The 22,514-nt window shown below is 42.6% G+C and overlaps 1 protein-coding gene across 1 annotated transcript in view; it reads left to right on the plus strand.

Annotated features, from left to right (window-relative positions):
* The window catches only part of F13A1 (coagulation factor XIII A chain), a 205,196-nt gene that overhangs the window by 62,603 nt on the left and 120,079 nt on the right, over positions 1–22,514 (plus strand). The window contains exons 6-7 of the mRNA XM_088471783.1: positions 1,434–1,541; positions 17,960–18,134. Of these exons, the coding sequence (XP_088327909.1) occupies positions 1,434–1,541; positions 17,960–18,134 (283 nt within the window). The remainder of the gene's footprint in view (positions 1–1,433; positions 1,542–17,959; positions 18,135–22,514) is intronic.

The raw sequence follows: 22,514 nt of genomic DNA on the forward strand, positions 1-22,514 counted from the left end.
TTTAAAAGAAATGTTACCCATAGCAACCAATCAGATTCTACTTAACATTTAACTAGCACCTTCTAGAAGATAATAGCTAGAATCTGATCGGTTGCTATGGGCAACATCTCTTCTAAAACTAATTTCTAAAAACGCTCACTTTAGTAAATTTACACTTAGACTCTTTACTTCATAGTATCTGTACTTACAATTTTAAGGTTATTTAGTCAAATACACCCATAACCTTTTGTTTTACTTCTGTGTTGACACATCAATCTGTCTAACCTTCTACATGTACTAAGCAAGACTATGGCCCTCATTCAGAGCCGTTCGCTATTTGCGGTCGTTCGTTTAAAAACAAGGGGTGGCTATTCAAATGATCCGTACGCACATTGCAGTCTGTTCACACCTCTAAGTCTGAACGAACGAGCAAAACATCCGCTCGTTTATTTGTTAAAAACGCCCCCTGGCCGCTCGCACCATACGTCATGTCCGCTATTTATTAGATTAATCGAGTACATCGACCAGCGTATGAACTGCTCGCTATTCTTGTGGTTGGTGTTTGCTACCACAAATTTGCGAGCAGTTCTGGCTCTAAAATAACCCAGTGACGTGGTCATTGACGCTGCTGTTTTAAATATACACACCCATAAAACGCCCGTTTTGACCTTTAAGCACGCCTGCGTTCGGATCTCCACTCCCCATTTTCAAGCACCTTCCCCAGTTACCACCCACATACGCCTCATTCTGTCACTCAAAATAGCAGGCACTCGCTATATAGCGTACAAACGATTTTCGTCCGCACTGACTGGTTCGCGCATGCGTACTAAAAAGCGTACGCATGCGCAGATGTGCAAACATCGCTCGGAACGAGCGTACTGCCGCTAACGAGCGGCTCTGAATGAGGGCCAATGTTCATTTCACTTCATACAAGTAATTTGTTAGAGAACATTAATAATATCCCAATGTTTTAAATCTGCGCATGTGCCTGAAACACATGTCCCAATGGTTATCACCACGGGATGCAGATCGGAATTGCACGGAGATCCATGCAATCCCGATATGCATTCCTGAGCAGTGGGTTTCATTGGCAGACATATCAGAGGGCGTGTTAGGGTGTGCTGGTTTCACGGACTGCGTCGGAAGTCACAGTTCCACTGGCACTGGCAGCCAAGCACCGTCGGACATTCTGACCAACCATAGGGTTGCTCAAATATCTTATGGTGTGACCGCTGTCTGCTCGATGGTGCAACTCCAGTATTTGTGCACCACAGCGGATTGCAGCCAGTAGGCATTTCAGTAGGAAGCCCTTCGGCTGTGACATTAGTATAAATTCGCAGCAGCAGATGTGACAAAATTCTATAATATATTAATAATTGCTAATAGTAATTTAAGCAGGGGATGAATAATATTAATATATAACTTCCTTCTAATGTAATGATATCATTTTTTAGTTTGAAGAGAGGGTACTTGATGCGTGCCTTTTTTTAATGGATAAAGCGGAACTTGATCTCTCTGGAAGAGGCAACCCTGTCAAAATCAGCCGTGTTGGATCTGCATTGGTATGTGAAATATGTTAGTTATTATTATTATATCGTTTATTTACTGTATATGGCTCCACAAGTGTTCCGCAGTGCCTTACAAAGTACATAAATAAATAACTGACCAGTGACTTACAGTACTGTTAATATTAAAATTAACCTCTATATACCCCTGCCTGTACCTTCTAAAACCCTTCCTATAAACCTCTAAGGAAGACGCTAATTTGCGTACGCAGTCATACCATAAATAAAGACTTAGACGTGGAATCTGTGGTTCCAAAGCACAAGTGTTATTCAGGTAAAAGTTCAGACAGTTACACGCAATTGATCAAGACACAATTTAGGCACAAAAGGAAAATTATACAGACCCAAGTACAGTATACATACGCAGGCGCTTCCGGACCCGGAGATAGGCATCAGCAAGAGACCCCTAGTCATACAGCGTTCAGCACGAAGACTGAGAACCAGCGTTCGTGCACACATATTTATACCCCCCAGAATAAACAGGACAATAGGGAAGTTTGTTACTGGTATCATTGGTTCCCAGGGGAGAAGCATCTGTTACAGCACATTTAACAGGCTAGTTCAAATAGACTCTCCCTGCCTCTAACAGCTGGGGATCTTCCTCTTCACGCCCCCTGCAACATCCTAACAGCTGTTCCTAAAATATACATTTTGTTGCTTGTAGGCTCTGCGATCCATAACTCGAGAATGCATGATGCGATCTCCCCACCGATAACACCGGAATACTGTAAAAAGAGTATGCATCAGTACAACTCCAAACACGACTTGTTTAGCATGTATAATACCTTAGTTATCAAATATCTTTATTTCTCAGCATTTAAACTAACTGAACCAACTTAAATCATACACTTTAAAGCTTATTAAACCTTATGTGTGAATATGTAATGTGTGAGTATTCGGGGTTTGATATAAAGACATATTAATGTGTGTATGAAGATGGGTGCACTTTAGCAGTGTGACATGCTGAGCCAGATAGTTCCACATGCCCTCTGTCAGCAGGCCCCCACCTTTCCTGTGTTCAAAGGAAACTGTGTTATCATCTCAAGCTGTGAAGTTGGGGCCATCCTGTCTGTGTGTGGGGCTGACCTGTTTAGGATTCAGACAAATCCAATTGTGTAGATCAATGCCTGGATTATATTACAATTGCCACAACTATACTTTGTCTGCATCCAGGGATTCCCAATTTGTATGTAAAAATACCCATTGTCTATTCTATTTACTTTTATTCAGGAAGCTTGTTCTTCCAGTTGCCCTTGGTAGATTAACAAAAACATTGCCATCTGTTCTTAGCTCCTGAGTTGTAACTTGAAGTGACGCTGGTCACAAAATGGCGTCTTGCAGATTCTTGTTTCTAAAATGGAGTCTAGCTGCCATTTGCAAGATGGCGTCGCGCATGCTTCAATTTTAAACTGATCTTGTCTCAGCCAATAATCCAGTTTTGACAGTACAAATACAATACAAATGCAGGACAAGGACATAATATACATTGCTACATCAGCGACCATAACACCCAAATAAGCAACATAGCATAAGCAAGCAAATGTTATGTACCCTAGTGGGGAATAAAAAGTAGATGACAGTAAAGTAAGTAGAAGCACAAGATGGTAGAGGGCCCTGCTCATAAGAGCTCACATTCTAAAGGGGGAGGGGCAGACAAACTGGAGTGACACAGATGGGGTAGAAGGGGAGGAAGGAGAATGTAGCAGCAAGTTAGTATGAGAGCTGGAAGGCTTTGATGAAGTAGTGGGTCTTGAGAGTCCATTTAAAGGATTGTAGAGAGGTGGAGAGTGTGATGGGGAGAGGTAGAGAGTTCCAAAGGTGAGGAGCAGCATGGGCAAAATCTTGGAGGGAGGAGTGGGAGGAAGTAATTAGTTGGCATGAGAGGTTGAACAAAGATGGCAGGCAGGGGGGTGAAGGGAGATGAGGTCAGAGATGTAAATGGGAGAGAAATTGGTGAGGGCTTTGTAAGCAAGTGTAAGAACCTTGAAAGGGGTTCTGAATGGGAGGGGAGCCAGTGGAGGGCTTGTAGGAGAGGGGAGGCAGATGTAGAGCATTTGGAGAGGAAGATAAGTGGAGCAGCAACAGTGAGGACAGACTGGAGAGAGATGGGAGTTGGGGAGGCCAGATAGGAGGAGGTTACAGTAGTCCAATCCAGAGATGACCAGTGAGTGTATGAGGGTTTAGTAGCTTCCTGGTTGAGAAAGGGTCTGAGCTTAGAAATATTTTTGAGATGGAAACGACGTGACTCTGAGAGATTTTGAATATTTGGTTTGAAGAAGAGGGAGGAGTTCAGGATAACTCCAAGACAATGCAGAATACAGTAGTTGTGCCATTAATTGATAAAGAAATAGTGGGAAGTGAGGTTATTGGCCCCCGATAATTAACACAATGAAATGTCAACCTTCTGTATGTCGACCATCTGACCGGATACCAATTTTAATATACAACACCCATTTAAATTAGTAGCAACATAACAATAATAACAACCAAGGGATAGTTCAGAACACAATGTGAGGTATAATGCAGTGGTTTAACTCATGTATTTTGTCATATATTAATGAATGCACTGTTTTTCTTAAACTTTAATAATGAAAAAACAAATACCTTAAGAAAAATGTAGTCTTTAGAAATTAAAAAAAAAAAAATCTAACCAGAATTTTGTTGCTTATCTGACAAGGCATTTTCTGATGTAAAGTGTATTTTATTTGGTAGAAATCAGCTTATTTTCAAAAATGCAAACATTGGGCTAATTATTATTATTATTAATATTATTACTAATAATAATAATAATAATATTATTATTATAATTATCCTTTATTTATATGGCGCCACAAGGGATTTGCAGCACATTTCAAAGTACATAAACAGAATGAGCAAGACAAGAAACAAGTGACTTACAGTACAGCATGGTGGCTGAAACCAAGGGTTAAGTGCTGTTATAGGCAGTATGGAGTAGATGATAGTATAAGTATGGGAAGAGAAAGCACTTGAGGGAAGAGGGCCCTGCTCGTGAGAGCTTACAGTCTAAAGGGGGTGGGGGGTGGACAGATGGGGTGACACAGAAGGGGGAGTCAGTGAGCAAGGAGCATGGAGCAGTGGATTAGAGAGCTAGAAGACTTTGATCAAGAAGTGGGTCTTGAGAGCTCATTTTTAGATTTGTAGGAGGAGAGTCTTGTAGAGAGAGGGAGAAAATTCCAGAGGTACGGAGCAGCACAAGAAAAATTTTGGAGCTGTAGTGGGAGAAAATAATCAGTTGGTAGGAGAGGCAGCATGGAATTGTGGAGTTAAGTGGGTTGGCGGGAGTGTGAAGGCAGATAGGGTCAGAGACGTAAATAGAAGATTCTGCACTTTGACTATCATATTCATGGCACTTTGTGCCGTATTTTGCAAATGTAAAAAAGTCACCACAAAGCATAGCCTGTGATTGCATTGGAGCCACCTCAGAATGATTTACAATGTTTGTTTTTTTTCAGTAAAATACTGCTCACTTAGGAGCTGATGAAGAGTTTAACGCACACCTATTTGCGTGGCTTACCTTGTGTAAAAATATGAAGATAAGGCATTCTCAAATAGGCAAAGTTCTGTGAGGGCATGCTTGTGCAAATGTGGGCCAGGGTATACCAGCATGTATGCATTCATGTCTGTAGAGGGCCTAGTTTAGAGCAGCCTATTTAGGAAGTGCTTAGAGCTCCTTTGCACCTGCAGACTGCACCTAGAATAGAGCTGGTGCAAGTGCACTGATGATGACTAGTTGTAAACCTAGCTGCCCAGACAGATGTGGCCACATTCTGACATGTCTATATCTCTACATATGGGCCAAAATACCTTTTTGTGCATATTTCCTTTTGTGTAATGTACACTTAATTTACTTGCAATATGGTTCAATGGTTCCCAAACTTTCTCAGCATTTTTTTATGTCACCACTAGACCAAAAGTTTCCTAGTGAGATAATCAGCAAACATTATTACATTATTTAAAAAAAAATGTGCTTACCTGTTATATTTAGTTCAGTTACTGTTGGACATGGTCGCACTTCTGTTTGTCCACATACTGTAGCTTCTGATTGGCGGCGACCAGCAGGAAAGAAAACCATGAAGAGGAGAGAAGTGGAAGACAGATGCAAGTGGGGTGGAGTGCAAGGTGGACAGTGGGTTGTGGGAGCAGATGGGAGAAAAAGGAGGAGAAACAGATGGAATAGGGGGACAATGGGAGACATACACACCATGTGCCAGGACAGAGAGTTCCGCATGTGGAGACAAAGAACCACATATGGAGAGACAGGTGCAAATACCAGAATGAAACAGGGTGAATAATACAAAGATGGTGACAGACACACAGAGGGAGAACAGAGATGCAGGCAGAGGGTGAGGTATATATGTATATATAGGGAGAGGAATAGAGGAGGAATTTAGTCAGAGGTGGGAAGGGGAGGACCAGAGCTTATGCATGGCATATGTTAGTGCAGGCCTCCACCACTGCACATTGATGTATTTTCATTCATCTCTGTTTTACTTCAGCCTTGAGATGCAGATGACATGACTCATGTCTCCTGACTGCCAGGAGAACGGAGGACTTTCTCTGGGCGTACTCCTAGAAGTCTGTCAGTCTCTCAGAGTCAGCATGTATGGTTTATCTACACATATTAATACATTTCCCCTTATTGAAGGATTACCTCATATGATAATTTTTTTTAGTACACAAATAGCAAACATATCTTTACAGAGAGAGAGATACAATTTAGTAGCAAAATATAGCTATGTTGTGCATCTTACCAAACTTTGTGCAAAGTCATGCATTATCCCATCCCTTGCGGTTCATTGGAATATCTTGATGCACAAAACAATAGAACATATCATAATTGCATTTGTACAATCAGATGTATTATTGGAGATAACCTGCATTCTGCTTGTAATACCCTGACCTGCCCAGGTGGAATCAAATGTATCTATGCTGAGGATATAAAATATGTTTCTTCCGTAAATGTACACCATATAGTTATTGCTTATCCAATCACTTTCTCATTAAGGGCTCTATTTATTAACATTGGCCCTCATTCAGACCCGGACGCAAGTGACCGTTCGTACGTTCGGCGTACGTAAAAAATATTTAAATTCAAGCACACGCTCATATTTTCGCACGCAGACAAACATCCTCCCCAAACTCAAGCGACCCCTCCTCTAACTAACGAGCGTGCGAAATAGCGAGCGTACATCCCCGAAGTGGCTTGAAGGGAACGCACGCACTAGTACTACCCGGAAGTTGGACTGTCAGATTTCGATTAACTGCTCGTTTATTCTGCCTACCTCCCTCAATCGTATCATGCCAATCAATATATCAATTCGCTAAATTGTTTTTTTTTTTTTTTTTAACACAATGCAATAAACTTTATTCATGTCCGTGTTTGTGTTTACCCGCAGAATACGTACGGCTTAAACATTCGCTTTTAATTGTCAAAATACATGTTAGCCTCAATTAAATAATTGTTCTATTTGTGTTTCAGGCCGCATATTTCCCGGAGTTCATTTCTTTATGTAAATTTGCTTACGCATGTCACTGCATCAAGCCTATCATAAGTCTCAACAGATTTCTGGCCCTGTCGAACACATGACTCATACACTAACCAATAGAATTGCTCCTGTTAATTACCCAAATACATTAGCCAATCATAAAATTTTGGTGCACTTTATCAAAAATGATTTTTAAGAAAAACACCATTGCCATCATGAGAGCCTCCGCATTCACCAGACGCGAGCTGCTGGTGCTTACGGAGGTGATGGATAGGCGGATCACCAACCAGCCTCCACCCATCACCAACCGCGAGAAGCGTTCCGCATATGCGGAGGTACGGGCCCGCCTGCGCTCCTTTGGCTCACGCCGCCAGATCGGGCAGCTGGAGCGCAGGTGGTCGGACCTGCAACGGCGGACGCCCCGCTTGCTGGCATGCTTTCGCATGCAGATCGCAGATCGTAAGTTTTATGGATTGTGGTTTTCATGTTTGTCTTTGTGGCCCTAACTGCGTGTGAATGTTTTCCCTGTGTTTCATATTTATTCATTCTCCTCATATCTGCATGGCCATGTTTTCCCTGTGTTTCATATTTATTCATTCTCCTCATATCTGCATGGCCATGTTTTCCCTGTATTTCGTATTTATTCATTCTCCTCATATCTGCATGGCCAAGTTTTCCCTGGATTTCATATTTATTCATTGTACTCATATCTGCATGGCCATGTTTTCCCTGTATTTCATATTTATTAATTGTACTCATATCTGCATGGCCATGTTTTCCCTGTATTTCATATTTATTCATTCTCCTCATATCTGCATGGCCATGTTTCCCCTGTATTTCATATTTATTCATTCTCCTCATATCTGCATGGCCATGTTTTCCCTGTATTTCATATTTATTCATTCTCCTCATATCTGCATGGCCATGTTTTCCCTGTATTTCATATTTATTCATTGTACTCATATCTGCATGGCCATGTTTTCCCTGTATTTCATATTTATTCATTGTACTCATATCTGCATGGCCATGTTTTCCTTGTATTTCATATTTATTCATTGTACTCATATCTGCATGGCCATGTTTTTCCTGTATTTCATATTTATTCATTCTCCTCATATCTGCATGGCCATGTTTTCCCTGTATTTCATATTTATTCATTCTCCTCATATCTGCATGGCCATGTTTTCCCTGTATTTCATATTTATTCATTCTCCTCATATCTGCATGGCCATGTTTTCCCTGTATTTCATATTTATTCATTCTCCTCATATCTGCATGGCCATGTTTTCCCTGTATTTCATATTTATTCATTGTACTTATATCTGCATGGCCATGTTTTCCCTGTATTTCATATTTATTCATTGTACTCATATCTGCATGGCCATGTTTTCCCTGTATTTCATATTTATTCATTCTCCTCATATCTGTTTTTTTTGGGGGGGGGTTTGAAATTGTTTTGTGGCGCGGATTTGTGTTGAAACTAGGGGTGAGCGGGTTCGGTTTTACTCGGTTCTTATCGCCACTTTACCGCAAATTTGGCTCGATTTTATTCGCTATCCAAAACACATGTTCGGCGATAGCCAATAAAAAGATCCGGGTAAAACCGAGTAAAACCGAACCCGCTCACCCCTAGTTGAAACTAACCCCAAATTTTTTACATCTTTTAGGGGCCCAGCGAAGACTACGCCGTCAGCGTCCGGCCAGACGGTGCTCACGGCCACTCTCCTCAACCCCCAGCCAACACTCCAACTCCAGTAATTCCCCTATTCCCCACTCCTCCCCAGCCTTCCTAGACCCTCAGCCTGAAATTTCGGGCCTCCTTCCCCTCCATCCCAATTCCCCCTCTCCACCAACCACCCCTCTTAGAATGACCCCCTCCCCGGAGTCGGTCATTACCCCGCCCCGATCTTTGGGGAATGGAGCCACCTCCGAGGAGGACGATGGAGGGCCTTCCGTAGCTGGCGTTGGATCTTCCGGTATGTTTTTCTTTGCGTTTTTTTATCGACACAAACTGTTTGTATGTAATCATGTGTGGTTCCTTTTTTTGTGGTTTTTGGCTACATTTTTGGGTATTTGGGCGATTGCCTTTACCTGTTCCTTCTGTTTTCCACATACACATATCACACCTGTCGGAATTTGTACATAGGCCTTGGATTTTTGGCCTACAACATTTTAGTTTGATGTGTTTTAATGCAGTTTTTTTTTGTTTTGTTTTTGGAGTTTGGTTTTGGCTTGTTTTTTAATGTGGTTTCACTATTGTTGTATTAATCCCCACACTTTTCTCACCCACAGAGGAACAGAGGCGTCGGGCCGAATTATCCGCCTGTGTGGGCCGGATGCGCCACAATATAATCGGGGTGCTGGTGGTCCTTGACCGTATGTCGGTCCTCCTTAGGGATTAGTTTTTTATTTTTTTGTCCCATTATCTAAATAAATTGTTATTTTCGAAGTAACGTTCTGGCTCATTCGTTTTTTTAAAAACACAGATTGTTTACCCTGACATAAGTAGACTGTTCCTGCAAGGATTTCCATTTTTTGACACTAAGAGTGTGTGTTGTATTTTTATGTAAAACAGCCACAAGAAACACCTAACAGTAACAATCTCATTTCCCTTTTTTGGTGTAGTCACAATTAGATATTTCTACATTTTACAGGTTCCTAGTTGGTGTACAAGCTGCTTAGGCCAATCTTATGAAGCAAAATGATTGTACAGGCTTCCTTTTGGTGTTGGTTTGGACCCTGAAAAAAAATTAAATTTTAGCTCAACTGGCGTCAGTACTGGATTACCCCTTAGTCAAATGTAACGTGTGTGAACCTGGTTACACTTGCTGGTAACGTTCAAAAAAAGGTACAACATTTCACTCTCAAAACATTTATTCACAACATAACTGAAAAATCAAAGTGGTCACTCACAAACAAAACACACAGTGATAATCTCAAATACAACACATACCAAAAAAACCAAATCAAAAATCAAAAAATCAAGAACTGGTTGACGAAGGACCATGCCAACATGATTCCACAAATATGGTGTTGCAATATGGGTTCCAGAATATATCCCCAAAATGTCCACATACAGGTTTTGTAAGGGTAGCAGGAAGTAGTCATTGTTGGAGTGCCAAAGATTATGTTAAAAAACAGAAGATGGAGAAAATAATTAAAAAAAAATTAGATGTTCTCAAACAAACCCAACCACAGTAGGTATCAACACTGTTGTTTTGTCAATAATTACCTAAAAAATCCGGCCACCACATCATCGCGTATGGTCCCCCACATACTGACCTCCCACCAACCTCGGGGGGGCCATCCTCAGGTAAGGCATTCTCTGGCAGCATTGGGACACCACTCCTTATGGCGATGTTGTGAAATATCCCACACAGGACCACAATTTTCGAAACCATATCCGGCAAATACATGAGCTCGCCACCAGAGCGGTAGAGGCATCTGAATCGGCCTTTTAAAAGGCTGATACAGTGCTCCACCACTTGCCTGGTGGCTGTAAGTGTGGAATTATACTCACTTTGTGGCCCTGGTGTGGGAGCCAAATAAGGAATGAGCAGCCAGGGCGTGCAAGGGTAGCCACTGTCTCCTGTGAAAAAGAATAGTCAACATCAGGCTCACTCTGTATGAAGCTTAACATTGTTATGTACTAAAGGTCTCCACTTACCCAGAAGCCACGCATCACCAGCTTGTAGGTTGGTTAATTTGTGCCATATCCCTGATTGCCGGATGACGAAGGAGTCGTGTGCACTTCCTGGTAATTTTGCATTCAGGGACAGGATCTGGAGGGAGGCATCACATACCACCATTACATTGAGGGAGTGATAGTGTTTCCGGTTTCTAAATATTGCCTCCAGCCGTGCTGGAGGCTGAAGTGGTATGTGAGTACCATCCACAACCCCTATGATGTGTGGGAAGCCAGCTATTTGGTAAAAATTGGCCTTGGCCACACTAAGGGCACCCATATCCAAAGGCATTTGAATAAAATGATGGAGGTGCTTGAAAAGTGCCTCCATCACTGCCCTCAGGATCTGGGAAAAGGAGGATTGGGAGATGCCCGCCACTATTCCCACCATTGTTTGGAACGATCCTGAGGCACAGAAATGTAACACCGCCATAAATTGCGTAAGTGGTGGTATTGCTGTAGGACTGTCAATTTGCCGCTCAAGATCACTCTCTATTAATGAGAGAGTGTCTATGATGATTTTTGGAGGAAGACGGTAGCATCTTAAAACCTCATCATCGGGCATTCCAAAAAGGGTGACATGTGTTAGAAATATCTGGGGCCTTGCACGCCTACGATGCCTATGCCTGGGACGAGATTGAGGTTGGTCGGCTTCCGGGAGCAGGGCCAGAACAATCCGACCCATATCAACCTGAAATGGCAACATTGGAATGTCAGGCTTTTTACCCCACCCAAAAAAAAACAATTTGACTTAGCTTGAAAATACCATCCATTGATGCTTACATGCTGGGGTATTGTCATGATATGTTGAAACTGGAAAAAATCACAACATAAATATACATCATTTTATGCTGGACATGTCATTTTCAAAAATTTAAGCAAGAAAAAACAGAAAAGGGGACACACACACATTTGACCAAAGAGCAAAATGACGTTGCGCACACTACGTCAAATTGAGGCCAAATGTAAGCAACAAATGCTACCGAAAAAACAAACAATTTTAAGGGATGAATAAACATTTCACAAAGCGCTAATTAGTTCGCAAATAAAAGTCACAATAGTAAGTAGTAAAAATGCGCTAATTAGTTCGCAAATACAAGTCACAATAGTAAGTAGTAAAAATGCGCTAATTAGTTCGCAACTACAAGTCACAATAGTAAGTAGTAAAAATGCGCTAATTAGTTTGCAAATAAAAGTCACAATAGTAAGTAGTAAAAATGCGCTAATTAGTTCGCAAATACAAGTCACAATAGTAAGTAGTAAAAATGCGCTAATTAGTTCGCAAATACAAGTCACAATAGTAAGTAGTAAAAATGCGCTAATTAGTTCGCAAATAAAAGTCAAAATAGTAAGTAGTAAAAATGCACTAATTAGTTCGCAAATACAAGTCACAATAGTAAGTAGTAAAAATGCGCTAATTAGTTCGCAAATAAAAGTCACAATAGTAAGTAGTAAAAATGCGCTAATTAGTTCGCAAATACAAGTTACAACAACACCGCGTAAATAAAAAAACAAAAAACACAGACTTCGAATTGGCAAAAACAAACGTTACATGTGTAAGGCCAACCAAAGTTGCGTAAAGACAAACAAGAACATTTCCAAAACAGTTTAACAAATGAAATTACCAAGAGATAATATATAAGAATCCGGAACAAAATGTCTTTGGGGCAGAGCCAAAATAAAACCTAAGAGAGATGAAATGACGGGAAAAACTTATTAGAAAAATCGTCACCAGAATGAGAGACAAATTGACCCAAAGTTAGACTTCCACAAACTTACCAAAACTGGAAACGACCCAAAAAATTAAAAGGGAAAAAAAACGAACGGAAATCAAAAAAAGAATAAATCCAAAAAAATACTTCAAAAAACGCTTACTCCTACACCAGCCAACAATCAACTCCAACCAACGTAACCTCCAACATTCCAAAAACGCCACCTCGAATCGAGATGCCCCAAGCCATAAATAGTGTTTCGTTTCCCGCACAAATTAAGGAGGGATCATAGTAACGCACAATCAATGATGCGGCCGCAAAATAAGGACGCATGTATAAATACGTCACGAGACAAAAACACAATTCTGGTGTATTTCTTGTTTGGAGCTCAGATATGGCTACAGACCAGGGAAACAATGGACAACAGTCAGGCGGTAAGTATTTCATGCATTTTGACTCAATGATTAATTAGAAACACAATATTGTGCAAGTTGTGAAGTTGGGAATTCTGCAAATTTACACAAATAGGTGAGGAGGATGACATGGAAGAGGCTGCTGGGCCCAGTATTCCGGGCAAAGCTGCCAAAAAGAAAAGGCAGCCACAATTCACAAGAAAGGAGATGGAGGTTTTGATTCAGAAGTGTGTGGACATCCTGACACAGGCAGACAGGAATATGAGTGCAAGCCAGAAGTGGAGAATGTGGGAAGAGGTAGCCGTGGATGTCAATAGGGTGGGTGATTATGTCCGTCTAGCCCGGGATGTCAAACGGCGGTAAGTAAACACTTGACCACCCTAAAACCAAAAACAAAATCAAATAAAAAGTAATGGTTCCTTTTTCACCCACAGATGGCAAGACTTCAAATATCGCCTGAAACAAAAAATGGCGGACAGGGCTAGGCATGCAAGGGGGACAGGTGGAGGTCCCACCCCTGTGTCATTGGAGTTGACTGATTTAGAAGAGCTGGCACAGGGGTGTGTGCAGGCTGTGGAGGTGTTTGGCGTGTCCAACATGGATACGGACATGCCAGACTTTGCGGCTCCTCATGTTGTCCCAGGTAAATGTTGTGATGTCACCAACTCTGAAATGTTATTGTGCCAATATGTAGATTCTAATGTGACTCTTTTCTCATTTTTCCAACAGAGACACAGGCGGATGAGTCTGCTCCAGAGGGGAGCCTTGGCCGCAGAATTTCTGCTGGCTCTGCAGGGGAGGAACCAGTACATCCGGCTGAGGACCCTGCAGAAGCCAGTTCTGGGCAATCCCCCTCGCAGGCAGTGTCCCTCCTCACAGAACTCAATTTTAAATCGGATTTCCATACGGAGATTCTGCAGAGGATGGACGCCAGTCTGGTACGGGTGGCTGAGGCCCTGGAGCAAAATGCTGCGGCCAACGTGACCATTGGTCAGGCCCTGGCGGAAAATACCAGGGCCAACATCCGCATCACCACTGCCCTGGAGCAGCTCGTTCGCCAGCACATGGTGGAGCCGACCTCCCTTCCTGCCGGAACATCAGGATCCTCCACCTCTGGCACAACATCAGCCAATCCTCCAAATGTGCCTAGCCCTGTGCCTAGTCCAGAGGCCACAACATCTGCCTCTGGACAGGCCAGCCCGATGACATCCCGGACCCGGTCTGGCACCCTCCCTCCCCCAGCCAAACGGCCGAAAAAACGGTGACACCATTGGCTACTTTTCCCACACTCCTTCTGTGCTTGCCTCATATTCCTTTCTGGCCAAAACTTCCCTCTCCTTTCTTGTGAATTGTTTTTAATTTTTGCATTTACGTTTACCCAAAAATTATTGTTTGCACAATTAATAAATATTGTGGAATGAACACTGCCAAAAATGTTTGAGTAAAATATGTGTATTTATTTTTTGTGGGATACCAATAAATTTGCCACAAATGTACGACTTTGTATTCTGACATTATTGTAAAAATGGGTTACATTTAATCCGGGTCCACAAGCCAACAACGTTCAACCTAAAAAATTACACATTGAAAAAAAAGGGCTCGTTAAGGAAGGTTTAAAACATTACCTAAGGAGGAAAAATCACCTTGCAAACACAAAATGAGGCACAAAACCTAAACATGATGACATTATTGTTACAATAGTCCAAAAAGAACACATTGCGGCCAAAATACACCCCCACAAATGTACGCTAATTGATTGTGTAATCCAGACAATAGCAGCTATGATTTCCACCTGCGTTCGGTTTTGTGCTATCCAAAAAAACTGCTTTCCAAACACATACCAAGCCGGTTTTCAATCCAACACTAATTGAGTTTCTGACAAGCCGTGATTAATCGAGGCAACATCGTGGAGTGCCGGGACGGAGGAGAAGGCCATCGCCACTGTGGTCGAGTTATCCAGCCCCTAAGCTGTGCAAGCATTTTGAAGGGAAAGAGGATCATCCATTGACGTATGAGTTGGTACGAACACATTTGACGTTCGCATTTGGTAATGTATGTACGCCCAAAAAACGCCTCGCCACGCCTGCGTTTTTCCATCTCCTCCCCCGGCAACACCCCAAAATGCCCTGTTCTGTCAATCACATTTGACATGTCACTTCCTGTACGCTATTTGACGAACGAGACAAAAAAAACTCGCAATCTGCCGTACGCACATGCGCAGTGTAACACCGACGCATGCGCGGTTACTCAACATCGGAATGCAACGAGCGTACTGCTGTTAACGAACGGCTCTGAATGAGGGCCATTATTTTTACTAAAATAATGTGAAAAGGGGTGTTTTCACACCCTTTTCACATTATTTTAGTATCACCTACAGTTACTAAAGGGCATTTGGAGTAGAATTCGCAAAATTCTACTCCAACCCCTAATTATCACTTATTTTTAGTAAGCAGATCGCATTTCCCATAATTGTAATGGGAAATGTGATCTGACCAAAGTTACTGAATATAAAATGTGAAAAAATACCGGGGGAAGCCCTGTGATAATAATGCCACCTGAAGGTAGCGTTATCCAGGGTCTCACCCGGTTACCGGACTCCTGCTCCACTGTAACGGGCAGAGCAGAGCCAGCCCCAGTGATCAGCTGTGTGGTCCACACGCTGATTCATTGTAAAAAAAAGTAAAAAAACAAACTTACCTGAGTCCAGGGACTTGAGTTCGGGACTCCGGTGATGTCCTCCCTCCAGTCAGCTGGTCTCCCATGGTGCACTGGGGCCCAGTCGTCACCTGACAGGGTCCCAGTGCAGAATGGGATGTCACCTGACCAGAGCGATAGAGGACATCACCGGAGGCCCGATAACTGCAGGTAAGTGTAATTAAGGGAGGGGGGAGTCGTAGGGGGGGAGGGGGGATTGCGGGGGTCTGCGATTGTGGGGGCGGGTCTTAGCGATGGGGTCGGAGCTTGGCGACAGGGGGGGTTACAGCGGCGGCCGGCACATGCTCGGGGCACTTGTCACAGTATTTTTTGTAAAAATACCGTGATAAGGCTCCGGAGGGGATTTGCAGGGACAGAGCTTTATTGCAAGCTCTGTCTCTGCAAGGGATTTGTAGTAAATCCCTGTGCTATTGCCTGGTAATATCACACTATAATCTGCATTACAAATGCGGATTGTAGTAAATAGAGCCCTAAAAGGTGTATCATGCAAGAACAGACAAATGACAACTCACAGCAGGAAATGACCACGGCCTATTATTAACCAAATTTCCCCTGAAAATCATGAGGAAATTGCAACCTATTTAAGACGTGCTAAACACAGGAGATATCAGAGATATCTCCTGTCTTAGGCAAACTAACACAGCAGAATCAGTCCCCATTATTGATTATGGGAACTGCAGTCAGGCCCGATGTCACTAGCTCTAATAAGCTTAGATTATTTCTGATAGCCAATGCCATAATTTTTTTCATATAGAAACCTATATTGGAGGGTGAAGCAGGATCCACTCAGCTCTCTCCAATTTTTCTCAGGAACACTGCCTGGACAGAACGGGACAGTGTAAAGAATAGATCTTAGCATTAACTGGGACATCTGCTTATCAGACCAGCTGTCCCAGCCCCCAAAATACATTCCTTAATGGGGCAAATCTATGGTACATTATATTATCTTTTTGTAGTAAAGAAAAATAGCTTGTCATTTTCTCCTGTAGTTTCCTTATATATTGTGAAAGAGAAAACTGCATAGCATGTAGAAAATTATGAGTTCTAAAGAAATCCTTTCCTTATGAGAAGAACCATGTTATTATGTTTTTAATCCGGTGTGATGGAAACTGGCAGGTCAATATCTCACGTTCAGCAATAAGGCATTTATAGCCATTGACTGAACAATAACAAAGTATAATTGCCCTTGGCATCAAAGACACAGAGGAGCTCTAGGGATGCCAGTGAACTTGACTTGAGACCTAATTGAAGGTAACATATTAACATTGTTTCAAAAGCATGTAAAATGGTAGAATGTAATGGTAGTAGATAGCATAAAAAATATTAAACTAATTGGGCAGAACTATGAGTCTCATAGAATAAGAGAAGAGGTGTATAGTTGACTACAATGCTAACTGAATCATTTACAGTTATCTATGACATGTACACGGTAGGTATCCTGTGCTTTTTGAGTTTTCCATACCATGTCAGGTAGTGTGTATAATAAAGGTCACTTTTACCAACTAAAAAGTAAACTACATATACCTACTAAATAGTACATACTACACTTTCCTCTTCCCTTATGTGAACTCCCAATTACAGAAAACTGTAACTTAGTGCATCTTGTTGGTAAAATAGATGAGTCGTACCTATTTTATTTAACAGATAAAATGCTCACTAAATTCTAAACTGTATTAATAAATTAAATATGTAAGGGGTGAGGTCTCCTAAAATCCTGCTATTATATTACAGTATGACTATTATATTACTGTATAACTGTGGAGCTGACAGGCAATCTAATAGCAGCCTGGTAACAGATAAACATTCTTCTCAGACTGTGTATTGTATATTTTGTTTAGATCAGTGGTTCCCAAACTTTTTTGAATCCCGTCGCCCTAGAGTATCAGCATTGTTTTCAAGGCAGCCCTAAGCCAAAACTTTGTTATTGAGAAATTCAGAAACAAAAATATTAACTAAATTGTGCTGACCTGTCATCCTCAGGATCAGTTATGGGGTGGTAGACAGGTTTGTGCTTCTGTTTGTCCACATATTTACATTACATTGACCATAAAGAATTTGATTTGGTGCTGGACCACCAGGCTGAGGCACACCTGCAAGAGTCCTGAGGCACCCCAGGGTGCCACAGCACACAGTTTGGGAACCACTGGTTTAGATGTGTAATAATTGCGAGTTCACAGACATATACACAAAGAAGAAATACAGGTGCACAACTCCAAATTAACTGATTATATATAAATAAAAACATAGACATATACACACAGACATAGACATAAAAAGGACATTTCCAGTTGTGACAGTTTTGGGGCATAAGTCCTGTCAGTATGTATATGCAGGATACCAGTAATTAGGATAGAAAAATGACATTATTTTCTGCTCTTTATAGATAAACTCCAAAGATGATAATGGTGTGATTGTCGGAAGTTGGGGTAAGGATTATTCTTTTGGAGTATCTCCATCTGCCTGGACTGGAAGTGTGGAAATCCTACTAGAATACTTCAGCTCTAAATTACCAGTGAAATATGGACAGTGTTGGGTGTTTGCTGGTGTATTTACTACATGTAAGCATTGAAAACTAATCAACATTTATGTCACCACAGGTTTTTCAGTGTTTTAAGATATATTTATATTTTCTATTTAGCTATACTGTAGTAGTACAGACATTTGAAGAATAACTCCTACTAAATATGACTGTATTACTGTAATAGCAGTCTGGCCTTGACACTGCAGCTCCAAAGCTATGATGCTCTAAAGCAGGTTGTTTTGATGGAATAGAGGGTTTATCCTACCATACGGCTGTGCCAAACTGGCATCATAGAATTCTGCATTTTACTAGTTAGAAAATAGATTCTTCCTAAAAAAAAACTAAAGAAGTGACACATTAAAGTAATTGGGAAACACTGTTTGGCTCTCACACAAGGAAGACCTCTGAACTCTTCAGTTGGTAAAACAATGCTGCAAAATTTGTCACTTATTTTGTGTATTATAGCGATTAGCTAGCTATGCATGGGCCAACCCTACCAATGGGAACAGGCTAAAGCAGAGCTTCCTAAACACAGTACTCAAGGCACCACAACAGTTCAGGTTTTAGAGATCTCCATGGTTGAGCACAGGTGGTCAAGCATGGATATCCTTAAAACCTGGACTGTTAGTGTACCTTGAGGACCGAGTTTGGGAACCTCTGGGCTAAAGAATCACTTACAAAAAATGTGGATTTCTGAATCAGATCAGATACAGCCATTTGTACATGGGCTAATAGGCCAATCACATTTATCTTGTTCATTTACCAATATGCTAGTTAATAAGAGGAATAATTTTGATTGTTTCTTTATCACTTATTGCACTTTATTTATGTCATAAGGAAATCACAGCTAAATCCTCTGTCTACTGTAACCATTACCTTACAATTAGCCAATATTTTGCCCTTGTGCCAGCATGCATATATAATGGTAAAAGAGAACCAGGAATGTGCTATCTAGACCATCAGAAACATTGACCCAAAATTTGGTAAACTCATTTTTTTATTGTTTTTCAATTAGCTAGAAAAGGTTAGATTTATGTGTTACTTTTGGTGTTTCTACAATGCAATGGTATCCCAATGCCACAAGGGTAATACCAAAATGTTCCTTTAGGGAACTGAAATCCTGCACTGACTGTGTTCTTGCCTGTCCTTTTCTTTTGAAATATTGGTTTGAAATTATGTAATTTACAAGAAAAGAAATTTAATTAGTGACCTTATAAATCCGTATATAGGACCTGATTCAGACCCGGTCAATAAGAAGCGTTTGCTCATAGCTGGCCGATCGTTTTGCAGTCTGCGCATGCGTATGCATCGCAGTGCGCATGCACGAACCAGTACGAGAGATCGGGAAGCGCTCGCTCGCTGCGCATAGACAGCCCAGCATAGTGAGTGACAGGAGAAGCCATTTGTGGGTGGTAACAGGGGCAGGCCACTATAAACGGGGGAATGGAGGTGCAAATGCAGGCGTGCCTGAGCGTCTTAACGCCGTTTCAGAGATGTGCATAATTAACAGGCAGCATCATAGTATGCATCACCTGGCTGTATTTCACACTGAAATGCTCGCATTGCTTGCGGTAGGGATTAATCAACCTCAAGCGCTGCATTCACTTCCGATGGTACCTGATGTACTGATGGTTGCAGACACTTCCTGGAGATGACGTGCGCAAGTGGGCATCTTAAGACAGGCTGGGGGGCGTCTACATACACAAAGCGATCGCATGCAGTGCGATCGCCTGCCATGCCGTCGTTAAGCTGAATTTGCATACACTGAGTGCGAGCATATGCATCTAGCGAGGGGCTCTGAATCGAGCCATAGTCCTTCACATAAAATAGTGTCATCGAAAAACGTTAAACTAGATACATAATTCTCTAGTGCTAGTAACTTCTGCCAACTTAATAATACTGCTGTTTTTTTAATGCAATTTTGCAATTACAGTGCAGAAAATAGTGCTCACATACCCCTGTTTTCTGGGGCGCTGCCTGACATTGCCACCCGCTCTGCCCCCAAATGGCCATAGTCTGTCAATCAGACTGCAAGCAAGCCATGCAGAGGAATAACTGCACATGCACTGTACAGGTCCTGCGCATGCGCAGATTCCCAAACATCGGAGTTGTGCGCAAACCATTGGATTTGCTTACAACTTTGAATCAGCCTCTATGTGCATGGGAGAGTACGGAAGTCATGTTGTCCCCCAAAAAAGTGGCAAATAAGATAGCAGGACAGTGTAGGAGTCTGTAAATGGCCATAAGAAAAGCATAGTGTCACAGGCTATAATTCTACAACTTGATAGACAGCATGGTTCTCTTCCACTACCAGCACTAAGCTGTGACAGGTTGCAACACTATAGAAAATAATAAAATACTGGTGTCCACAATAGATGTATATTGGTTTATGCCTGAGTGACAGTAGTATAATCACAATATCATAAGTGCTTCCAATCATGTGCTCTTTGTAACAGGTTTTCCATTATCTTAAGGACGCACCATTGCTACTTGTAGTGCTCTCCATAGAGTTCTCAAGGCTTAGGTGAAAAATGTTCTTTAAGCTGTTTTTTCTGAATTAGCACTAGCCCTCTCACATGCTGCTTAGGTAGTATAACCACTACTGAGCAGCGGCATAGCTGGGGGGATAGGTGTGACCAGTGGCGTAACTAGGGTCCTTGGCGACCAGGGCAAGATGAAAAATGGAGTCCCCCCAACTGTGTGCGTGCCAAAAAAGTGTGAGTGGTCATATGTTATAAAGGGTGTGGTCACTGAAAAATGGGGGCGTGTCAACATCACACGCCACCATTTGTCATCATTCTGGGAACATTCATTTCCATTCCATATGCACCTTAATGCCTCCAGTAATAATACCCCTTATGCAGTGCTCCCAGTAGTGCCACTTATACAGTGCAACCAGTAGTGCCCCTTATGTAGTGCCCCCAGTAGTGCCCCTTATGCAGTGCCCCCAGTAGTAGTGCCCCTTATACAGACGCACAGAACACAAAACTATACTTCGATGCCTTTAGTCTATCGGTGGGTCTGATTGTGATTAATGTTCTCCCAAATATTCCCGTTAGGAAGTCACACTCCCAGTGAGTGTATGAGTAGAAGACGGCGAATAATATAATGTAAAACCTTATATTTGATATATACAATGCAGGTGTGTGCAGGCCCGCCAAGAGCCCAGGTAACAGGAGGCGTGGCCTAATCGTGGGAGGCATGGCCACGCCTCCTTCCCGGGAAAAAAAAGCTTTGCAGCGCCGTGAAACAGCGCTGCGTGCTGAGGAGGGGGGGCGCTCTGAGCCCCCTCAGCCCTACTCAAAGCCAGGGGGGCGCGATCAGTGCGATCGCTCCCCCCCACAGGCACAGGATACTGCTCAACAGCCACAAGCAGTCTCCCACTGCAGCTGGGCTGCTGTGAGGGAGGGGGGGGTGGCGCCAGACCTGGGCCCCCAATGGGCCTCTCAGGAAGCCCGGGCCCGGTTAATCTCTACCTTCTCCCCCCCCTCTCGGCACCCCTGGGTGTGTGTTATAATGCACTCCTACCAGAGCCGTAACTAGACTTTTTGGTGCCTTGTGCCAGAAAGAGCATTGGCGCCACCCTCATTTTTCAAAGGGACATAGTGCACCCAAAAAAGGGGAATGGACTCATGGGGAAGGGCCAGGGAAGAGATAGGGGAGGCCATGAGATGCTGGGGATGAAATTAGAGGAAGCTACAAGTGAAAATGATAATAAACAGAAATTTGACAGGCCCAAATACCGCCCCCTGACCTGTGTTGCCCTGTGCGATAGCACCGGCCGCACTACCCTAGCTACGACCCTGACTTCTACCAGATATAGTGTAAGATAAGCAGGGCCTCAACCTCAGGATGGTTTAAACATGTTGGTGGAGGAGAGTTTTGGAACTACCATTTGATGAGGAAATAGGACTGTAATTCCTGATGGTGGGATAGCCTGGGTTTATTTATAACCACTGCTCAAATTGAGGCCCTGCTTATCTCACACCATATCTGGCAGGAGTGCATTGTAACACACACCTGCATTGTATATATCAAATAAAGGGTTTTGCACTATATTATTCTTCTCTTCTATTCTATACACTCACGGGGAGTGTGACGTCCTAACAGGATTATTTGGGAAAACATTAATCACAATCAGACCCACTGATAGACTAAAGGCACCAGATGGATAAAAACTTAATGAAAGATTAAGAATTTATGACAGTGGGCTCTGTCGTGCACATGCGCGAGACCCGGATAGCGATGGGCAATCCGTCGCTCCGGGTCTCGCACCAAAGGGGGCGTGCTGTGGATGTTGAGTGATAGCACGCCCCCTTTGGTGGGCGGGCCGGGGGGGTGGCTGCCCAGATGGAGGCGTTCCCATGAGAACACCTACCGTTTGGGGCCGGCCCCCTGACATCACAAGTGATGTCAG

This window comes from Taudactylus pleione, unplaced genomic scaffold (assembly GCF_031769625.1).
Source record: "Taudactylus pleione unplaced genomic scaffold, aTauple2 ptg000116l, whole genome shotgun sequence".
In the NCBI taxonomy this organism is placed as follows: domain Eukaryota; kingdom Metazoa; phylum Chordata; class Amphibia; order Anura; family Myobatrachidae; genus Taudactylus; species Taudactylus pleione.